General features: G+C 49.8%; 1 protein-coding gene across 1 annotated transcript in view; it reads left to right on the forward strand.

The window, feature by feature from the left end:
• Nucleotides 1-20,489, forward strand: part of LOC147115376 (uncharacterized) — a 33,948-nt gene that overhangs the window by 11,399 nt on the left and 2,060 nt on the right. Inside the window, exons 2-4 of the mRNA XM_085989405.1 lie at nt 6,812-6,967; nt 15,562-15,599; nt 17,067-17,151. Coding sequence (XP_085845531.1) covers nt 6,812-6,967; nt 15,562-15,599; nt 17,067-17,151 — 279 coding nt within the window. The remainder of the gene's footprint in view (nt 1-6,811; nt 6,968-15,561; nt 15,600-17,066; nt 17,152-20,489) is intronic.

Below are 20,489 nucleotides of genomic sequence, written 5' to 3' on the forward strand. Positions count from 1 at the left end.
CCCCTGGGGTTATTGTCTCTGGCCAGTCAGAAGTATCTGAGCTGCTCCAGGCCCCATGCGGTTTCGAATCGCTTCCCTTTCTGGTTCTGACCGCCGGACTTATTTCAGTAGCGATGTAGACAAAACGAGACTCGTGGTTGGGTGCAAAGAAGACCAGTATTTATTGAAATAAAGAATAAATTGAAAATAATGATGAATACAGCACACTTTTGCTTAATACAGCACACTTTTACTTGATAGGGGAGGAGAAACGGACACATCGAGGGAAAATTGACTAAAATTACAATTTAACAAAATTCCCCTTTAATTCCCACCCCTAATATCTATCTAGGTTGCCTTGTAATGGGCCAGAAAGCTTATGCTCACCAGTGAACGCCTGCTCCGTGCTGCTGTGGTCTGTCTTAGATTCTTCACTGCCCCGAAGTAGAGATACCCCAGTAATTTAAAAGTAACTGCTGGTATTCCTCTTCTTTGGGCGGGCTGTTGAGCTGTTGCTCTTGTGGGCAGGGCATCGGAAGCAAGGTGGCAGAGAGAGAGAGAGTGGCTTCCTGAGGGGCTATCTTTATACCCCATTGGGAGCTGTTATCTTCGCGCCCAAATCTGGATGTATCTGGGCTATACAAAATCTGTCCCCATTGACTGTAATGGGTTTGAATGTGTTTCCCATTCATTTAAACTGGTTTGTGCTCAGTTTAAAATGTCTCAAGTGCTGGACAAACAAAACCTTAAGTGTTCAGTCAACAGCACTCAAGTGCTTTGTAAACAATCCATTGTCCTGAGGTCACCGCCCAACCACAACTGATTGACAGCTTCAAGTGCTTAAGCCCTTGAGTCAACATTGTAGAGAGCTCGTGTAAACAAACAATCCTTTTGTTCCTCTGTTGAACTTCCTAAACCGCAGTTGATTGACAGTTTTAAGTACCTCAACTACTTCAGTCAGTGATGGGAGATGTTCAGACAGGCTGCCTTTGTCTTCTGCCACGAGGCCTGACAGCCATTTTTGATGCCCTGGGTTTTTAAGGTACATTCCAACCAGGTTTTCTTTTAATCAAATAATCTTCAGGGGCTGCAGAAATTTCTGAAATTTTGCGAAACCGTACAAAAATTAAATAGCAAAATGGGTTTATTTCCATTTGGAGAAAGTATAAATGATCTCTGCCAAATGCCCAGTCCTTGATCATACAATTGGAGTGCAGAAAATATTGATAATTTTAAATATTAATTGTCATATTTTATATTTGTAATGTTTCTAAATGTTGCCACTAGGTACAAATATTTTATTGTGAAGTGATACCAGAAGGGTTAACAATCTTTTCAGACGCACTGTGAAATCGGTGGAGCAACCACATAAAGCCTATCCTCTCTGCTGCAAAAAAAAACCTTTACTTTTTAGGCTAGGTTAAGCGGTATGTGTTCAGTACAAGTAGTTTGTTTCTATGGGAGGCTTTCTGGTAACAGTATCATTTTAATTTTATTTAAACTTACGGAACAATTTGCGGATTTTGCACGTTTTAGGGTAAAAGTTGTATTGCTTACAATTATACCCGCTGCTTGCTCTCAGTGTTCAATTCAAATGTGTTCCTCTCACAGTGAAACATGCTCCCGCGCCTGCTTTCACTCACCGTAAAATTTTCAGATGCAATTGCTGGGCAGTTGGTGGGCAATTAGCCCAACTCTGCACCCACAAAGACTATTTCCCCATTGGTGCAGATCATCTGTCAAGGCATCCCTTGACCGATCGCAAGTTCGGGATTTACCGCATGCGCAAAGGCGTGTGGAAATTCCAAACTTGCGGTCAATTAAAAAGGCTTTATGACCGTGTACTCTCAGAGTTCACCATCAAACCCACCGCAAAAACTGCCCCATTCAAGTTCACTTGTCAATTACATGTCCATTCTGCAAGTTTATTCATGTCTTCCTGTATTTTGTCGCAATCATCCTCTGTATTAAATACACCCTGCAATTTGGTGTCAACCGCAAATTTTGAAATCCGATTCCCGAGTCGAAATCTTTTATGTAAGTGGTGAACAACCGTGATCCCAGCACCGATTCTTGTGGAAAACCACTTCCCACCATTTGTCGATCTGAGTATTTAACCCCGATTCTCTGTTTTCTGTTTTGTAGCCAGCTTGCCATTCATTCTGCTACTTGTCCCCTGACTCCACATGTTCTGACCTTATTCAGGCGCCTACCATGCGGTATCTTAACTAAGGCCTTTTGGAAATCCAAATATATTACGTCTACTACATTACCCTTATCTACCCTTTCTGTTACTTCTTCAAAGAATTCAATAAGGTTGGTTAAGCATGACCTTCCCTTTTGGAATCCGTGCTGACCACTCTTTATTATATTTTCAGTTTCTAGATGTTTTTCTACCACATCTTTGATTGAGGATTCCATTATCTTTCATACCACTGATGTTAAGCTAATTAGTCTATAGTTCCCTGGGCTTGTTCTATCTCCCTTTTTAAATATAGGAACCACATTAGCCAACCACCAGTCCTCTGGCAGTGTTCCCTTTTCTAATGAATTTATATATGTGTGTAATAGTGCCTCTGCTATCTCTTCCTTAACTTCTTTTAAGATGCGTGGATGCAGGGGGTTTTATCCTCTCTAAGTTTGAGTAATTTATCAATTATCTCCCCCCTAACTATGACTCAATCAGTAGAGCGCACATGTCATTCTAGGAAAGGCATTAACTATCAGGATTAACAACAGAAAACGCTGGAAAAACTCAGCAGGGCAACACCAGTGGAGAGAGAAACAGAGTCAATGTTTCAGGTCGAAGACCCTTTGTCAGGACGTTGTGTTGGTATCTTCATTCTTTACCCCTGGGGACCGTGTGAGGCAGTGGGAGGATTCTCAGGCTGATCAACAGTCTGACAGGCCGTGAGGTGAACATTCCTTCCATGGCCGTGACCATCTCCCATTCGCCCAGTTGATGGTGGGGGGGGTTAGTCCTATACGGCGGGAGGGGTTTACGGACTCTCAGAACCCATAGGATGAGGGAGGAGGGTCACCCATACCCGCTGGACGTGAGTATCCCACTGAATATCAACCCAGAGCCAGGATTGTCTGGAGTGGGGTTTGAACCAGGACCTTCTGACTCGGAGACGGGAATGGAACCACTGAGTTAAAGGCTCACTCCACTGACTATCAGATATCCCTTCCTGGGAAATATTTGTGGTTGTTTGATTGAAAGATCTGCAAATAAATAATTGAAAGGAGCTGAACTGATGGGTTTGTCTTGAACTCATGTTGGCACGACGTATGCAGGTGAACTTTAACCTTTTTGTATATTTGTTGGTAAAATGGTGAGATGAACAGCAGATTGTAACATAGAAACATAGAAGATAGGAGCAGGAGTAGGCCATTCGGCCCCTTGAGCCTGCTCTGCCATTTAATGAGATCATGGCTGATCATCCAAACTCAGTACCCTGTCCCTGCTTTCTCCCCATATCCCTTGATCCCTTTAGCCTTAAGAAATATATCCAACTCCTTCTTGAATATATTTAATGAATTGGCCTCTACTGCCTTCTGTGGTAGAGAATTCCACAGGTTCACCACTCTCTGGGTGAAGAAATTCCTCCTCATCTCTGTCCTAAATGGCTTACCCCTTATCTTTAGACTGTGACCCCTGGTTCTGGACTCCCCGACCATCGGGAACACCCTTCCTGCATCTAGTCTGTCTAGTCCTGTTAGAATTTTATAAGTTTCGATGAGATCCCCTCTCATTCTTCTAAACTCCAGCGAGTACAAGCCCAATCGACCCAATCTCTCCTCATACGTCATTCCTGCCATCCCAGGTATCAGCCTGGTGAATCTTCGCTGCACTCCTTCCATGGCAAGAACATCCTTCCTCAGATAAGGCGACCCAAACTGCACACAATACTCAAGATGTGGTCTCACCAAGGCCCTGTACAACTGCAGCAAGACATCCTTGTTCCTGTACTCAAACCCTCTCGCTACGAAGGCCAACATACCATTTGCCTTCTTAACCGCCTGCTGCACCTGCATGCTTACCTTCAGTGACTGGTGCACAAGGATACCCAGGTCTCGCTGCACTTCCCCTTCTCCCAATCTATTACTGTTCAGATAATAATCTGCCTTCCTGTTTTTGACACCAAAGTGGATAACCTCGCATTTATCCATGTTATATTGCACCTGCCATGCTTCTGCCCAATCACTCAACCTGTCCAAATCATACTAGAGTTTCTCGGCATCCTCCTCACAGCACACACGCCCACCCAGCTTTGTGTCGTCTGCAAACTTGGAGATATTACATCTAGTTCCACCATCCAGACCATTAATATATGTTGTGAATAGCTGGGGTCCTAGGACCGATCCCTGCGGTACCCCACTAGTCACTGCCTGCCACTCGGAAAAAGACCCGTTTATTCCAACTCTTTGCTTTCTGTCTGCCAACCAGTTCTCTATCCAAGTCAATACCTTACCCCCAATCCCATGTGCCTTAACTTTACACGCTAATCTCTTATGCGGGACCTTATCGAAAGCCTTTTGAAAATCCAAATACACCACATCCACTGGTTCTCCCTTATCTATTTTACCAGTTATATCCTCAAAAAATTCCAGTAGATTAGTCAAGCACGATTTACCTTTTGTAAATCCATGTTGACGATCTGGTCACTTTTTTCCAAGTGCTCTGCTATTACATCTTTTATAATGGACTCCAGCATTTCCCCCACTACCGATGTCAGGCTTACCGGTCTGTAATTCCCCGTTTTCACTCTACCACCCCTTTTGGACAGTGGGGTAACATTAGCTACCCTCCAATCCATGGGTACTATTCCAGAGTCTATCGAATTTTGGAAGATGACCAGCAATGCATCTAATATTTCTAGGGCCACTTCCTTAAGTACCCTAGGATGTAGATTATCAGGCCCTGGGGATTTATCGGCCCGCAATCCCATCAATTTCCCTAACACCACTTCCCTACAAATACTGACTTCACTCAGTTCCTCCCTCTCATTAGACCCTATGTTCCCGACATCTTTGGGAGGTTATTTGTGTCCTCCTTTGTGAAGACAGAACCAAAGTATGTATTGAATTGGTCTGCCATTTCTTTGTTCCCCATTATAAATTCCCCTGATTCTGACTGCAAGGGACCTATGCTTGACTTCACCAATCTTTTTCTCTTCACATATCTATAATAAAAGCTTTTACAGTCAGTTTTTATGCTCCCTGCAAGCAAGTGTGCAAGTGATTTTTGATCATTGTGGCTGGTTTACTTCCTTGGTTTCTGCTCATTGGTTATCTGATAAAATGGTGAGTAACGCGGGTGAAAACGCCGGACTTCACCGTGGCAACACCAACATTGTATGGAGAGGGGAGGTGTCATCATGGTGAGCTCAGCCAATCAGAATAACCACACCAGGCCAGCAGAAGAAAGCAACCCAACCAATAATGAGCAGCTCCAACAGGGCTAAGGTCAAAGGGCAGAGAGCATCCAACCACATTCTGGATAGAGAGCGGAGGAGGGTCTGGTATGGAGAGCGGGGGAGGGTCTGGATGGAGAGCGGGGGCGGGTCTGGTATGGAGAGTGGGGGAGGGTCTGGTATGGAGAGCGGGAGGCCCGGTGGGAGGGTCCATGTTCTGCTCGCAATGCTGGACAGAAACCAAGAAACTGCTCCCAGATGTTTGGTGCCTGTTAAACTCCAGGTAGAATTCCAGACATTGGTGAAAGAGAAGCACTGCAAAGACTAGCACTGAGTGGTGAGAGATATTTGTTCAGTAAATGTTACCTGGATTGTGCGTGAGGCGTTTTCTACTAAAATGAGTGCCTGTGGCTAAAACAGTGTTTGTATAAGAATTAGGAGCAGGAGTCGGCCATTCGGCCCCTCGAGCCTGCGCCGCCATTTAATAAGATCATGGCTGATCTTCGACCTCAACTCCACATTCCTGCCCGATCTCCATATCCCTTAATTCCCCTAGTGTCCAAAAATCAGCCTTGAATATACTCAACGACTGAGCCTCCACAGCCCTCTGGGGCAGAGAGTTCCAAAGATTCACCACCCTCTGAGTGAAGAAATTCCTCCTCATCTCAGTCCTAAATGGCCGACCCCTTATCCTGAGACTGTGACCCCTGGTTCTAGACTCCCCAGCCAGGGGAAACAACCTCTCAGCATCTACCTTGTCAATCCCCCTCAGAATATCATACGTTTCAATGAGATCACCTCTCATTCTTCTAAACTCCAGAGAGTATCGGCCCATTCTACACAATCTCTCCTCATAGGACAGCCCCCTCATCCCAGGGGTCAATCTAGTTGCACTGCCTCTAAGGCATGTATGTCCTTCCTTGGGTAAGGAGATCAAAACTGTACACATGGAATCCCAGATTAGTTTGCACATACAGTCTTGCTCCAGTTAGTGAGAGATGTGAGGCAGCCCCTTGGAGGCGGATTTGTGTTGGGCAGAGAAAAGGTGGGTGAAGGAACCTGGATCACTAACAGCGGGTTTATGTGACACAAATCCCAAGGTTCTTTGCAGTTTTGCAGGGGGGGGGGGCGGCACTGGGCCGGAAATAGGCGTTGGAGTCGGGGGAGGGGACCAAAGGCATGACTGAGTGTTTCCATTGTGGGAGTCAGACAGCGATTGGATGAAGGTAGGTGTGGCGGTGGAGGTAGGCAGTCATGGTGATGTGTCAGATGATGGGTTTGAGGCTCAGGCTCGAACAGGACACTGGGGCTGAAGAATTTCAGGGACAGTCTGAGCGAGCAGCCCTGTGGGACACCCTGAGGAAATGAAAGGCACTGTACCTTGCTAGTTCTTTCTTCCCTTTCCTCTCTTGCAGAAGGTGCCATCTTACTTGGAGGAGAAGACAGCGGTGTAAAAGAACTCTCGAGAGACCTGGTGATGCTTCTCCTGGGGAGGAGTCTAGAAATGGCTGCGAGGAATGAGAGGAGTCTAGAAATGGCGGCGAGGCTTGTGGAGGGACCAGAGCGGACAGGTACAACATCCCACCCTGCTGTATAAAATAAAGGTACTCCAGAGATCACTGGGACCAGTTCAGGGGCAGACAGGGTGAGCTACTCCGGAAATAAGCTGGTGCTGGGGTTACACATAACGCTGTGCTGGGGGTGAGCACTTAAACTGGCAAGGTAGGGTCAACTTAAACTGTTCAACTACACTGGAGGAAGTTGAGTAGTGGAGTGGGAAATCTTGGAGAAGCGAGGCAATATCGGAAACTCTCAGAGTCAAAGATACAGAGAGTCATTAATGGAGAGAGCGGGGCAGGGGCATTAGATTGGGATTGATACAGGGCTATGGGGAGAGAGCGGGGCAGGGGCATTAGATTGGGATTGATACAGGGCTATGGGGAGAGAGCGGGGCAGGGGCATTAGATTGGGATTGATACAGGGCTATGGGGAGAGAGCGGGGCAGTGGGATTAGTTTGGGATTGATACAGGGCTATGGGGAGAGAGCGGGGCAGTGGGATTAGTTTGGGATTAATACAGGGCTATGGGGAGAGAGCGGGGCAGTGGGATTAGTTTGGGATTGATACAGGGCTATGGGGAGAGTGCGGGGCAGTGGGATTAGTTTGGGATTGATACAGGGCTATGGGGAGAGAGCGGGGCAGTGGGATTAGTTTGGGATTGATACAGGGCTATGGGGAGAGAGCGGGGCAGTGGGATTAGTTTGGGATTGATACAGGGCTATGGGGAGAGAGCGGGGCAGTGGGATTAGTTTGGGATTAATACAGGGCTATGGGGAGAGAGCGGGGCAGTGGGATTAGTTTGGGATTGATACAGGGCTACGGTGAGTGAGTGGGGCAGTGGGATTAGTTTGGGATTGATACAGGGCTATGGAGAGAGAGCGGGGCAGTGGGATTAGTTTGGGATTGATACAGGGCTTTGGGGAGTGAGCGGGGCAGTGGGATTAGTTTGGGATTGATACAGGGCTATGGGGAGTGAGCGGGGCAGTGGGATTAGTTTGGGATTGATACAGGGCTATGGGGAGTGAGCGGGGCAGTGGGATTATTTTGTGATTGATACAGGGTAATGGGGAGAGAGCGGGGCAGTGGGATTAGTTTGGGATTGATACAGGGCTATGGGGAGAGAGTGGGGCAATGGGATTAGTTTGGGATTGATACAGGGCTATGGGGAGTGAGCGGGGCAGTGGGATTAGTTTGGGATTGATACAGGGCTATGGGGAGAGAGCGGGGCAGTGCGATTAGTTTGGGATTGATACAGGGCTATGGGGAGCGAGCGGGGCAGTGGGATTAGTTTGGGATTGATACAGGGCTATGGGGAGTGATCGGGGCAGTGGGATTAGTTAGGGATTGATACAGGACTATGGGGAGAGAGCGGGTCAGTGGGTTTAGTCTGGGATTGATACAGGGCTATGGGGAGAGAGCGGGGCAGTGGGATTAGTTTGGGATTGATACAGGGCTATGAGGAGAGAGCGGGGCAGTGGGATTAGTTTGGGATTGATACAGGACTATGGGGAGAGAGCAGGTCAGTGGGATTAGTTTGGGATTGATACAGGGCTATCGGGAGAGAGCGGGGCAATGGGATTAGTTTGGGATTGATACAGGACTATGGGGAGAGAGCGGGTCAGTGGGATTAGTCTGGGATTGATACAGGGCTATGGGGAGACAGCGGGGCAGTGGGATTAGTTTGGGATTGATACAGGGCTATGGGGAGAGAGCGGGGCAGTGGGATTAGTTTGGGATTGATACAGGACTATGGGGCGAGAGCAGGTCAGTGGGATTAGTTTGGGATTGATACAGGGCTATAGGGAGAGAGCGGGGCAGTGGGATTAGTTTGGGATTGATACACGGCTATGGGGAGAGAGCGGGGCAGTGGGATTAGTTTGGGATTGATACAGGGCTATGAGGAGAGAGCGGGGCAGTGGGATTAGTTTTGGGATTGATACAGGGCTATGGGGAGAGAGCGGGGTAGTGGGATTAGTTTGGGATTGATGCAGGGCTATGGGGAGAGAGCGGGGCAGTGGGATTAGTTTGGGGATTGATACAGGGCTATGGGGAGAGAGCGGGGCAGTGGGATTAGTTTTTGGATTGATACAGGGCTATGGGGAGAGAGCGGGGCAGTGGGATTAGTTTTGGGATTGATACAGGGCTATGGGGAGAGAGCGGGGCAGTGGGATTAGTTTGGGATTGATACAGGGCTATGGGGAGAGAGCGGGGCAATGGGATTAGTTTTGGGATTGATACAGGGCTATGGGGAGAGAGCGGGGCTGTGGGATTATTTTGGGATTGATACAGGGCTATGGGGAGAGAGCGGGGCAGTGGGATTAGTTTTGGGATTGATACTGGGCTATGGGGAGAGAGCGGGGCAGTGGGATTAGTTTGGGTTTGATACAGGTCTATGGGGAGAGAGCGGGGCAGTGGGATTAGTTTGGGATTGATACAGGGCTATGGGGAGAGAGCGGGGCAGTGGGATTAGTTTGGGATTGATACAGAGTTATGTGGAGAGTGCGGTGCAGTGGGATTAGTTTGGAATTGATACAGGGCTATGGGGAGAGAGCGGGGCAGTAGGATTAGTTTGGGATTCATACAGGGCTTTTGGGAGAGCGCGGGGCAGTGGGATTAGTTTGGGATTGATGCAGAGCTATGGGGAGAGTGCGGGGCAGTAGGATTAGTTTGGGATTGATACAGGGCTATGGGCAGAGTGCGGGGCAGTGGTGTTAGTTTGGGATTGATACAGGGCTATGGGGAGAGAGCGGGGCAGTGGGATTAGTTTGGGATTGATACTGTGCTGTGGGGATTGAGCGGGGCAGTGGGATTAGTTTGGGATTGATACAGGGCTATGGGGGAGAGAGCGGGGCAGTGAGATTAGTTTGCGATCGATACAGGGCTATGGGGAGAGAATGGGGTGTTGGGATTAGTTTGGGATTGATACAGGGCTATGGGGAGGGAGTGGTGCAGTGGGATTAGTTTGGGATTTATATAGGGATATGGGGAGAGAGCGGGGCTGTGGGATTAGTTTGGGATTGATACAGGGCTATGGGGAGAGAGTGGGGCAGTGGGATTAGTTTGGGGTTGATACAGGGCTATGGGGAGAGAGCGGGGCAGTGGGAGTAGTTTGGGATTGATACAGGGCTATAGGGAGAGAGCGGGGCAGTGGGATTAGTTTGGGATTGATACAGGGCTATGGGGAGTGAGCAGGGCAGTGGGATTAGTTTGGGATTGATACAGGGTTATGGGGAGAGTGTGGGGCAGTGGGATTAGTTAGGGATTGATACAGGGCTATGGGGAGAGGGCGGGGCAGTGGGATTAGTTTGGGATTGATACAGGGCTATGGGGAGAGAGCGGGGCAGTGGGATTAGTTTGGGATTTATACAGGGCTATGGGGAGAGAGCGGGGCAGTGGGATTAGTTTGGGATTGATACAGGGCTACGGTGAGTGAGTGGGGCAGTGGGATTAGTTTGGGATTGATACAGGGCTATGGAGAGAGAGCGGGGCAGTGGGATTAGTTTGGGATTGATACAGGGCTTTGGGGAGTGAGCGGGGCAGTGGGATTAGTTTGGGATTGATACAGGGCTATGGGGAGTGAGCGGGGCAGTGGGATTAGTTTGGGATTGATACAGGGCTATGGGCAGAGTGCGGGGCAGTGGTATTAGTTTGGGATTGATACAGGGCTATGGGGAGAGAGCGGGGCAGTGGGATTAGTTTGGGATTGATACTGTGCTGTGGGGATTGAGCGGGGCAGTGGGATTAGTTTGGGATTGATACAGGGCTATGGGGAGAGAGCGGGGCAGTGAGATTAGTTTGCGATCGATACAGGGCTATGGGGAGAGAATGGGGTGTTGGGATTAGTTTGGGATTGATACAGGGCTATGGGGAGGGAGTGGTGCAGTGGGATTAGTTTGGGATTTATATAGGGATATGGGGAGAGAGCGGGGCTGTGGGATTAGTTTGGGATTGATACAGGGCTATGGGGAGAGAGTGGGGCAGTGGGATTAGTTTGGGGTTGATACAGGGCTATGGGGAGAGAGCGGGGCAGTGGGAGTAGTTTGGGATTGATACAGGGCTATAGGGAGAGAGCGGGGCAGTGGGATTAGTTTGGGATTGATACAGGGCTATGGGGAGTGAGCAGGGCAGTGGGATTAGTTTGGGATTGATACAGGGTTATGGGGAGAGTGTGGGGCAGTGGGATTAGTTAGGGATTGATACAGGGCTATGGGGAGAGGGCGGGGCAGTGGGATTAGTTTGGGATTGATACAGGGCTATGGGGAGAGAGCGGGGCAGTGGGATTAGTTTGGGATTTATACAGGGCTATGGGGAGAGAGCGGGGCAGTGGGATTAGTTTGGGATTGATACAGGGCTACGGTGAGTGAGTGGGGCAGTGGGATTAGTTTGGGATTGATACAGGGCTATGGAGAGAGAGCGGGGCAGTGGGATTAGTTTGGGATTGATACAGGGCTTTGGGGAGTGAGCGGGGCAGTGGGATTAGTTTGGGATTGATACAGGGCTATGGGGAGTGAGCGGGGCAGTGGGATTAGTTTGGGATTGATACAGGGCTATGGGGAGTGAGCGGGGCAGTGGGATTATTTTGTGATTGATACAGGGTAATGGGGAGAGAGCGGGGCAGTGGGATTAGTTTGGGATTGATACAGGGCTATGGGGAGCGAGCGGGGCAGTGGGATTAGTTTGGGATTGATACAGGGCTATGGGGAGTGATCGGGGCAGTGGGATTAGTTAGGGATTGATACAGGACTATGGGGAGAGAGCGGGTCAGTGGGATTAGTCTGGGATTGATACAGGGCTATGGGGAGAGAGTGGGACAGTGGGATTAGTTTGGGATTGATACAGGGCTATGGGGAGAGAGCAGGTCAGTGGGATTAGTTTGGGATTGATACAGGGCTATAGGGAGAGAGCGGGGCAGTGGGATTAGTTTGGGATTGATACAGGGCTATGGGGAGAGAGCGGGGCAGTGGGATTAGTTTGGGATTGATACAGGGCTATGAGGAGAGAGCGGGGCAGTGGGATTAGTTTTGGGATTGATACAGGGCTATGGGGAGAGAGCGGGGCAGTGGGATTAGTTTGGGATTGATGCAGGGCTATGGGGAGAGAGCGGGGCAGTGGGATTAGTTTTGGGATTGATACAGGGCTATGGGGGGAGAGCGGGGCAGTGGGATTAGTTTTGGGATTGATACAGGGCTATGGGGAGAGAGCGGGGCAGTGGGATTAGTTTGGAATTGATACAGGGCTATGGGGAGAGAGCGGGGCAGTGGGATTAGTTTTGGGATTGATACAGGGCTATGGGGAGAGAGCGGGGCTGTGGGATTAGTTTGGGATTGATACAGGGCTATGGGGAGAGAGCGGGGCAGTGGGATTAGTTTTGGGATTGATACAGGGCTATGGGGAGAGAGCAGGGCAGTGGGATTAGTTTGGGATTGATGCAGGGCTATGGGGAGAGAGCGGGGCAGTGGGATTAGTTTTGGGATTGATACAGGGCTATGGGGAGAGAGCGGGGCAGTGGGATTAGTTTTGGGATTGATACAGGACTATGGGGAGAGAGCGGGGCAGTGGGATTAGTTTGGGATTGATACAGGGCTATGGGGAGAGAGCGGGGCAGTGGGATTAGTTTTGGGATTGATACAGGGCTATGGGGAGAGAGCGGGGCTGTGGGATTAGTTTGGGATTGATACAGGGCTATGGGGAGAGAGCGGGGCAGTGGGATTAGTTTTGGGATTGATACAGGGCTATGGGGAGAGAGCGGGGCAGTGGGATTAGTTTGGGATTGATACAGGGCTATGAGGAGAGAGCGGGTCAGTGGGATTAGTTTGGGATTGATACAGGGCTATGGGGAGAGAGCGGGTCAGTGGGATTAGTCTGGGATTGATACAGGGCTATGGGGAGAGAGCGGGGCAGTGGGATTAGTTTGGGATTGATACAGGGCTATGGGGAGAGAGCGGGTCAGTGGGATTAGTCTGGGATTGATACAGGGCTATGGGGAGAGAGCGGGGCAGTGGGATTAGTTTGGGATTGATACAGGGCTATGGGGAGAGAGCGGGGCAGTGGGATTAGTTTGGGATTGATACAGGGCTATGGGGAGAGAGCGGGGCAGTGGGATTAGTTTGGGATTGATACAGGTGACGCTTCTCCGAGGGTCTCTCTCAATCACTGTCGTTGACAGCTTCCCCCTCTCTGTCTGATGCCTTTCAGGGGAAGCTGGAAGACTACACGAGGGAGAAAGGAATGGGAGGATATGCTGATGGGGTGAGAGGAAGAGGGGCGGGAGGAGGCTCGTGTGGAGCATAAACACCAGCACAGGCCCGTTGGGCCGAATGGCCTGTTTCCGTGCTGTGTAATTCTGGTGAGGATAAGATGCTTTCTGAGCACTGCTTTGCTGGAGGTTTGTGAATGTTGCCTCTTTGTTCTCTTGTTCTGGGCTGGCGGCTCCGAACTTCAACAGTTTCTTCACTTTTCCCTTTCCTTAATTTAAAGGCCTTGCAAACCAAATATTAGCGAGGTCGCTGGTCCGTTTAATGCTGCATTCAGTGAATGAATCCGATTCCGTTATGGAAATTACACCGGCCTTGAATGCCAGATGAAAGAGGCAGATCTTTCATATCCGCCTAATGAGGAACAAGACAATTATCCGAGAGTCAACACCACGAAATATCCTTTCACTTCCTCCCATTCATATTTTAAACATTGAGTGCGAACACACTGATTGCACTTGGGCAATCCATTTGCAAATTATTTCTTTCTGTGTCAGGGAAATGATGAGTGCTCCTCCGCTGCTCTTGAATTCAATCTTCATCAATGCTTTTCTTTGACTAACTCACAACAATTCTTCTCATTAGCTTCAGACCAAAGTGTCTGGTGTTCAATGGGCCACCAGTCCCAGAGCTTGAGGACAATTGGTGGCTGTCAGTCTGTGACGGTGCAATTATAGTCCTTCACTCTGCTTTGTCACAGCGACAGCGCACCTTTTCCATGACGCGGGTTCAGTCTCCAAGCACCTAAAGCGCAGCTTCCCGGTAGACCAGAACTTCAAAGCGGCAGCGAATTTCTTTTATTTATTCATTGGAAGTGGTGTAGGGCCACGGCGCACAGTGCTGGACACCACCTGGGCTGAAGAGAGTAGGAGAGGATGGTGGGGTGAACCAAGACGCGGGGATCAGGTTGCGCTGAGCGCCGGTTTGAAAGGTCTGCCGATTGTAGGAAGGTGGGGAAAGTTGGGGAGGTGAAGCATTCCACCCCGAAGAGGGCGTGGGAAGGAGTAAGTTTGGGAAGATGTCTGCCTTGGCTCAGTGGCTAGCACTCTCGGCTCTGAGTCAGAAGGTTGTAGGTTCGTGACCCACTCCAGAGACTGCAGCACATAATCCAGGTCCGACACTCCAATGCAGTGCTGAGATTTACCAGAATGATACCCGGACTCCAAGGGTTAAATTACGAGGAGAGATTACACAAAGTTATTTCCCTGGAATTTAGAAAGTTAACCGGTGATCTGATCAAAGTTTTCAAGATATTAAGGGGAACAGATAAGGTAGATAGAGAGAAACTATTTCCGCTGGTTGGGGAGTCTAGGACTAGGGGGCAGAGTCTAAAAATCAGAGCCAGACCTTTCAGGAGTGAAGTTCGGAAACACTTCTACACACAGAGGGTGGGAGAAGTTTGGAACTCTCTTCTGCAAATGCCAATAGATGCTGGGGGACCAATTGTTAATTTTAAATCGGAGATTGATAGATTTCTGTTAACCAAAGCTATTAAGGGATATGCGATATGTCACTGGGCAAGTAATCCACAGGCCTGGACTAATGATCCCGAGACGTGAGCTCAAATCCCACCACGGCAGCTGGGAATTTAAATTCAATAAAAAGCTAGTGTCATTAATGGTGACCATTACCGGAGGGCTGTGGAGGCTCAGTCGTTGAGTATATTCAAGACAGAGATCGATAAGATTTTTCGATACTAAGGGAATCAAGGGATATGGAGATAATGCATGAAGGTGGAGATGAGGTCAAAGATCAGCCATGATCTCACTGAATGGCGGAGCAGGCTCGAGGGGCCGAATGGCCGACTCCTGCTCCTAATTCTTATGTTCTTATGTTCCATATCACACCTGGTGGAACAGGCTCGAGGAGCTGAATGGCCTCCTCCTGTTCTTATGTAAGGTAGAAAATAACAAAGTTCATCACTCTACCCCTGTTAACTGGTTAAATTCACTTGGAACTGGGCGCCACTGACCTTAAGAAGAAAGTTACCTCGCTTTCTGACTGTTTCTCCACTGCACCTTAGTGTGAGTGTGTGTTTGAGAGTGTGTGTGTTTTTTTGTGTGTGAGAGTGTGAGTTCTTGTGTGTGCGGGATTGTGAGTGTGTGAGTGTGAGTGTGAGTTGAGTGAGAGCAGGGCTGTGTCCTGTGATTGGATGAGCTGCCATGCTTGCTGCCCCGACTCCCAATGGTGATTGGTCGGGGGTGGGGGGGGAGGCTCGGGAAGCTGGGGGCCAATCAGCAGCTTCCGGGTCGGAAGGACAAAAATTGAAAATCGCCCCGAACAGCACATGTTGTGATTGGTCGGAGACTGAAAGCTGCCATTAACACTGACCTCATCTTCTGTCTGTTCCAGAACTAAAACTGAGGCGCAAACTAGCAGAACTTGCAGAGGTGAGTGAACCAGGCAATTATTTATGAGGCTGCTGTGTCATTCACCACTCCCAGTGCTCACCCCCTGGTCGATCAGCCCTCGGCCTCACTCTGTCACTCCCAGTGCTCACCCCCCAGTCGCTCAGCCCTTGGCATCACTCCACCACTCCCAGTGCTCACCCCCCAGTCGCTCAGCCCTTGGCATCACTCCGCCACTCCCAGTGCTCACCCCCTGGTCGCTCAGCCCTTGGCATCACTCCGGCACTCCCAGTGCTCACCCCCTGGTCACTCAGCCCTTGGCATCACTCCGGCACTCCCAGTGCTCGCCCCCTGGTCACTCAGCCCTTGGCATCACTCCACCACTCCCAGTGCTCACCCCCCAGTCGCTCAGCCCTTGGCATCACTCCGCCACTCCCAGTGCTCACCCCCTGGTCGCTCAGCCCAATGTTTCTGTTAAGCTACGTGAGCACGCAGCAGTCTGGAGGTCCCACGCAGCCGGCTCACTGGCTTTTAAATGGAAAAACCACGCATGCGCGGAATTTTGAATGGGCTGTGCAGCCCTTAAAGGGGCCACGCACCCAAAAAAAATGAGAGGGAACATTGGTTCAGCCCTCGGCTGAAATGCTGGGGAGAATTACCCTGCTCTTCTTCCACCAGTGCGCGTGGGATCTTTCCCCATTTCAGGAATATTTTCCCCTTGCGGAGTTACTCCGGTCATGTGACTGAATGGGCGGAGCTTCCTGTCGTTTCTTTCAATGGCAGACCCGACCCTTTGACCTCCAACCTCCTAGTAACAACCCCGTTACCCAGTCTGATTTTCCTGCTTAATTAACCTGAGCAACACTCTGAAATCGCACTGGATCCTGTTCCTGATCTGTGCTGCGTTACCTGATCCCAGCGAGGGAATGACAAAGCCTCAGAGCAGTGGGTAGATCTGCCAGGGTTCCTGCTCCTGATCACTGCCCAGTGATCCCTGGGTTAGAGAGAGGGGAAATCAGCCAGGGTCCCTGCTCCTGATCACTGTCCAGTGAGCCCTGGGTTAGAGCGAGATGTGAAATCAGCCAGGGTTCCTGCTCCTGATCACTGCCCAGTGATCCCTGGGTTAGAGAGAGGGGAAATCAGCCAGGGTCCCTGCTCCTGATCACTGTCCAGTGAGCCCTGGGTTAGAGCGAGATGTGAAATCAGCCAGGGTTCCTGCTCCTGATCACTGTCCAGTCACCCCTGGGTTAGAGAGAGTGGAAATCAGCCAGGGTTCTTGCTCCTGATCACTGCCCAGTGACCCCTGGGTTAGAGAGAGTGGAAAGCAGCCATGATTCCGGCTCCTGATCGCTGCTCAGTGACCCACGGTCTCACAGTAAAGTGTCAGCACCTTCAGGACAGGGTCCTGGGGAACGTCCGAGAATGGGCTTGGCTGTAGATGTAAAGTTGCGTTGACCTGTGACCCACGACCTTTCAGTTTCTGACGGTCTTTAATCCTTTTCTCTGCAGTGGGAAAGAGCGACAGGACATCTCTCCAATCACAGGGACTCCTACACCGTGAACAGAATCTCCTCACTACAATCCAGTAAACGGGGTGAGGTTTATCTTACAATGAATTTCAGTCAGGATTCTGCCTCGCATTTCGAGTGACTTTTTAAAATTAATTGTGGGGAAATTACCCTTCCCTCGTTGCCCTGAGAAGGTGGTGGTGGGTCTTCTTCTTGAACCGCTGGCAACGGGTTTGATACAAACTGAGTGACCACTTCAGAGAGCAGTTTAGAGTCAACCACCTTGGTGTGGGGCTGGAGTGCAGGCCAGACCGGGTGAGGACGGCAGGATTCCTCCCCGAAAGGTCATTAGTGAATCCATTGGGTTTTTACTTCAATCCAACAGTTTCGTGCTCACTCTTACTGACACCAACTCTTTATTTCCAGATTTTTGAAACTGAATTCAGATTCCCAACTGCCCTGGTGGGACTTGAACTCATGGTCCCTGGATTTTTAGTCCAGTAACAATTGCGCTGCACTAATGTACCCTCATAAAATGTCTTCACGTCTGAACCCTCAACCCTTTTTTTTGAAGTGTTTATATGAACTCCCAAACTTGTTCTGATTGGATTACGTTTCTCTTGAAGCCGTTCTCTACATTTTAAAATACTAATGCATTATTTCCTCGTAGACTCTTTGATCTGCACGTCGGGGGGGTTCATGGCCTGGACGGGGGGTGAATATCCCCGGGGCTTATCCCACTCTTACCGCTGTGCCTTCGAAAGAAACCTCATTTCCGCAAAAAAGGTTTCATAAGGTTTCTGCCAAGTTACTTTGACAAAGTGGGACAAATTTACCCCAAACCCCACCCAACCCCCCCGCCCACCTTCTCCCCAATCCCCCAACCCCACCTACCCACCTTCTCCCCATATCCCTCAACCCCACCTACCCACCTTCTCCCCAATCCCTCAACCCCACCTACCCACCTTCTCCCCAATCCCTCAACCCCACCTACCCACGTTCTCCCCAATCCCTCAACCCCACCTACCCACCTTCTCCCCATATCCCCAACCCCACCTACCCACATTCTCCCCATATCCCTCAACCCCCCCAACCCACCTTCTCCCCATATCCCTCAACCCCACCTACCCACATTCTCCCCATATCCCTCAACCCCACCTACCCACCTTCTCCCCATATCCCTCAACCCCACCTACCCACCTTCTCCCCATATCCTCAACCCCACCTACCCACATTCTCCCCATATCCCTCAACCCCCCCAACCCACCTTCTCCCCATATCCCTCAACCCCACCTACCCACATTCTCCCCATATCCCTCAACCCCACCTACCCACCTTCTCCCCAATCCCCCAACCCCACCTACTCACCTTCTCCCCATATGCAACCCCACCTACCCACCTTCTCCCCATATCCCTCAACCCCACCTACCCACCTTCTCCCCATATCCCTCAACCCCACCTACCCACCTTCTCCCCAATCCCTCAACCCCACCTACCCACCTTCTCCCCAATCCCTCAACCCCACCTACCCACATTCTCCCCATATCCCTCAACCCCCCCAACCCACCATCTCACCATATCCCTCAACCCCACCTACCCACCTTCTCACCATATCCCTCAACCCCACCTACCCACCCTCTCACTATATCGCTGAACCCCACCTACCCACCTTCTCCCTCAACCCTAAGAGATGTTCCTGAGCGGCTGCAGAACATAATGATCATGGCTGATCTTCTACCTCATCTCCACTTTCCTGCACTATCCCCATATCCCTTGATTCCCTTATATCTAAAAATCTATCGATCTCAGCCTTGAATATACTCAGTGACAGAGCCTCCACAGCCCTCTGGGGCAGAGAATTCCAAAGATTCACCGCCCTCTGAGTGAAGAAATTTCTCCTCATCTCAGTCCTAAATGGCCGACCCCGTATTCTGAGACTGTGACCCCTGGTTCTAGAATCCCCAGCCCGGGGAAACATCCTCCCTGCATCTACCCTGTCAAGCCCTGTAAGAATTTTGTATGTTTCAATGAGATCACCCCTCATTCTTCTAAACTCTGGGGAATATAGGCCTAGTCTACTCAATCTCTCCTCATAGGACAATCCCCCCCATCCCAGGAACCAGTCTGGTGAACCTTCGTTGCACTCCCTCTATGGCAAGTGTATCCTTCCTTAGGTAAGGAGACCAAAACTGTACACAGTACTCCAGGTGTGGTCTCACCAAGGCCCTATATAATTGCAGTAAGACGTCTTTACTCTTATACTCAAATCCTCTTGTAATAAAGGCCAACATACCATTTGCTTTCCTAATTGCTTGCTGTACCTGCATGTTAACTTTCAGTGATTCGTGCACAAGGACACCCAGGTCCCTCTGAACACCAACATTTCCCAATCTCTCACCATTTAAAAAATACTCTGCTTTTCTATTTTCCCTACCAATGTGGATAACTTCACATTTCTCCACATCATTTACCTTTTGACATGAATCAGTCATTCATGAAAGAAATACTTATGAAATAATACTGAGCGGCCAGTGGGTGGCGCTGTCCAGGGAGAGTATAAATACTCGGGCTCGGGCCCAGCTTGCGCAGGACATTCTTAACAGGAACTAGTGAAGGACACAACTAGACCTCCATGTTGTAAAACAGTTGATTAAAGCTTTGTTTAACGCTTAGACCAAGTGCCTAGTAGTTTTCTTATGTCACTTTGCATCCTCCTCACAGCTTACATTCCCACCCAGCGTTGTATCATCAGCAAACTTGTTACATTACATTTCGTCCCCTCATCCATATCATTGATGTAATTGTGAATAGCTGAGGCCCAAGCACTGATCCCTGCGGTACCCCACTAGTTACAGCCTGCCAACCCAGAAATGGCCCGTTGAGAAAGAGGGGGATGGGGCCAATTAACATAAGATAAGAACATAAGAAGTAAGAGCAGGAGTAGGCCATACGGCCCCTCGGGCCTGCTCCACCATTCAATAGGAGCAGGAGTAGGTCATACGGCCCCTCGGGCCTGCTCCACCATACGGCCCCTCGGGCCTGCTCCACCATACGGCCCCTCGGGCCTGCTCCACCATTCAATAGGAGCAGGAGTAGGCCATACGGCCCCTCGGGCCTGCTCCACCATACGGCCCCTCGGGCCTGCTCCGCCATTCAATAGGATCATGGCTGATCCGAACCTAGACTCACGTCCACTTCCCTGCCCTCTCCCCGTAACCCCTAATTCCCTTATCAGCTAGGAAACTGTCTATCTCCATTTTTAATTTATTTAATGTTGCAGCTTCCACAACTCTCTGGGGTAGCAAATTCCATAGATTTACTACCCTCTGAGTGAAGAAGTTTCTCCTCATCTCAGTTTTGAAAGGGCAGCCCCTTATTCTAAGATTATGCCCCCTAGTTCTCGTCTCACCCATCAGTGGAAACA

This window comes from Somniosus microcephalus, chromosome 6 (genome assembly GCF_052327205.1).
Source record: "Somniosus microcephalus isolate GS21.2 chromosome 6, FLI_Smic_1.0, whole genome shotgun sequence".
Lineage (NCBI taxonomy): Eukaryota > Metazoa > Chordata > Chondrichthyes > Squaliformes > Somniosidae > Somniosus > Somniosus microcephalus.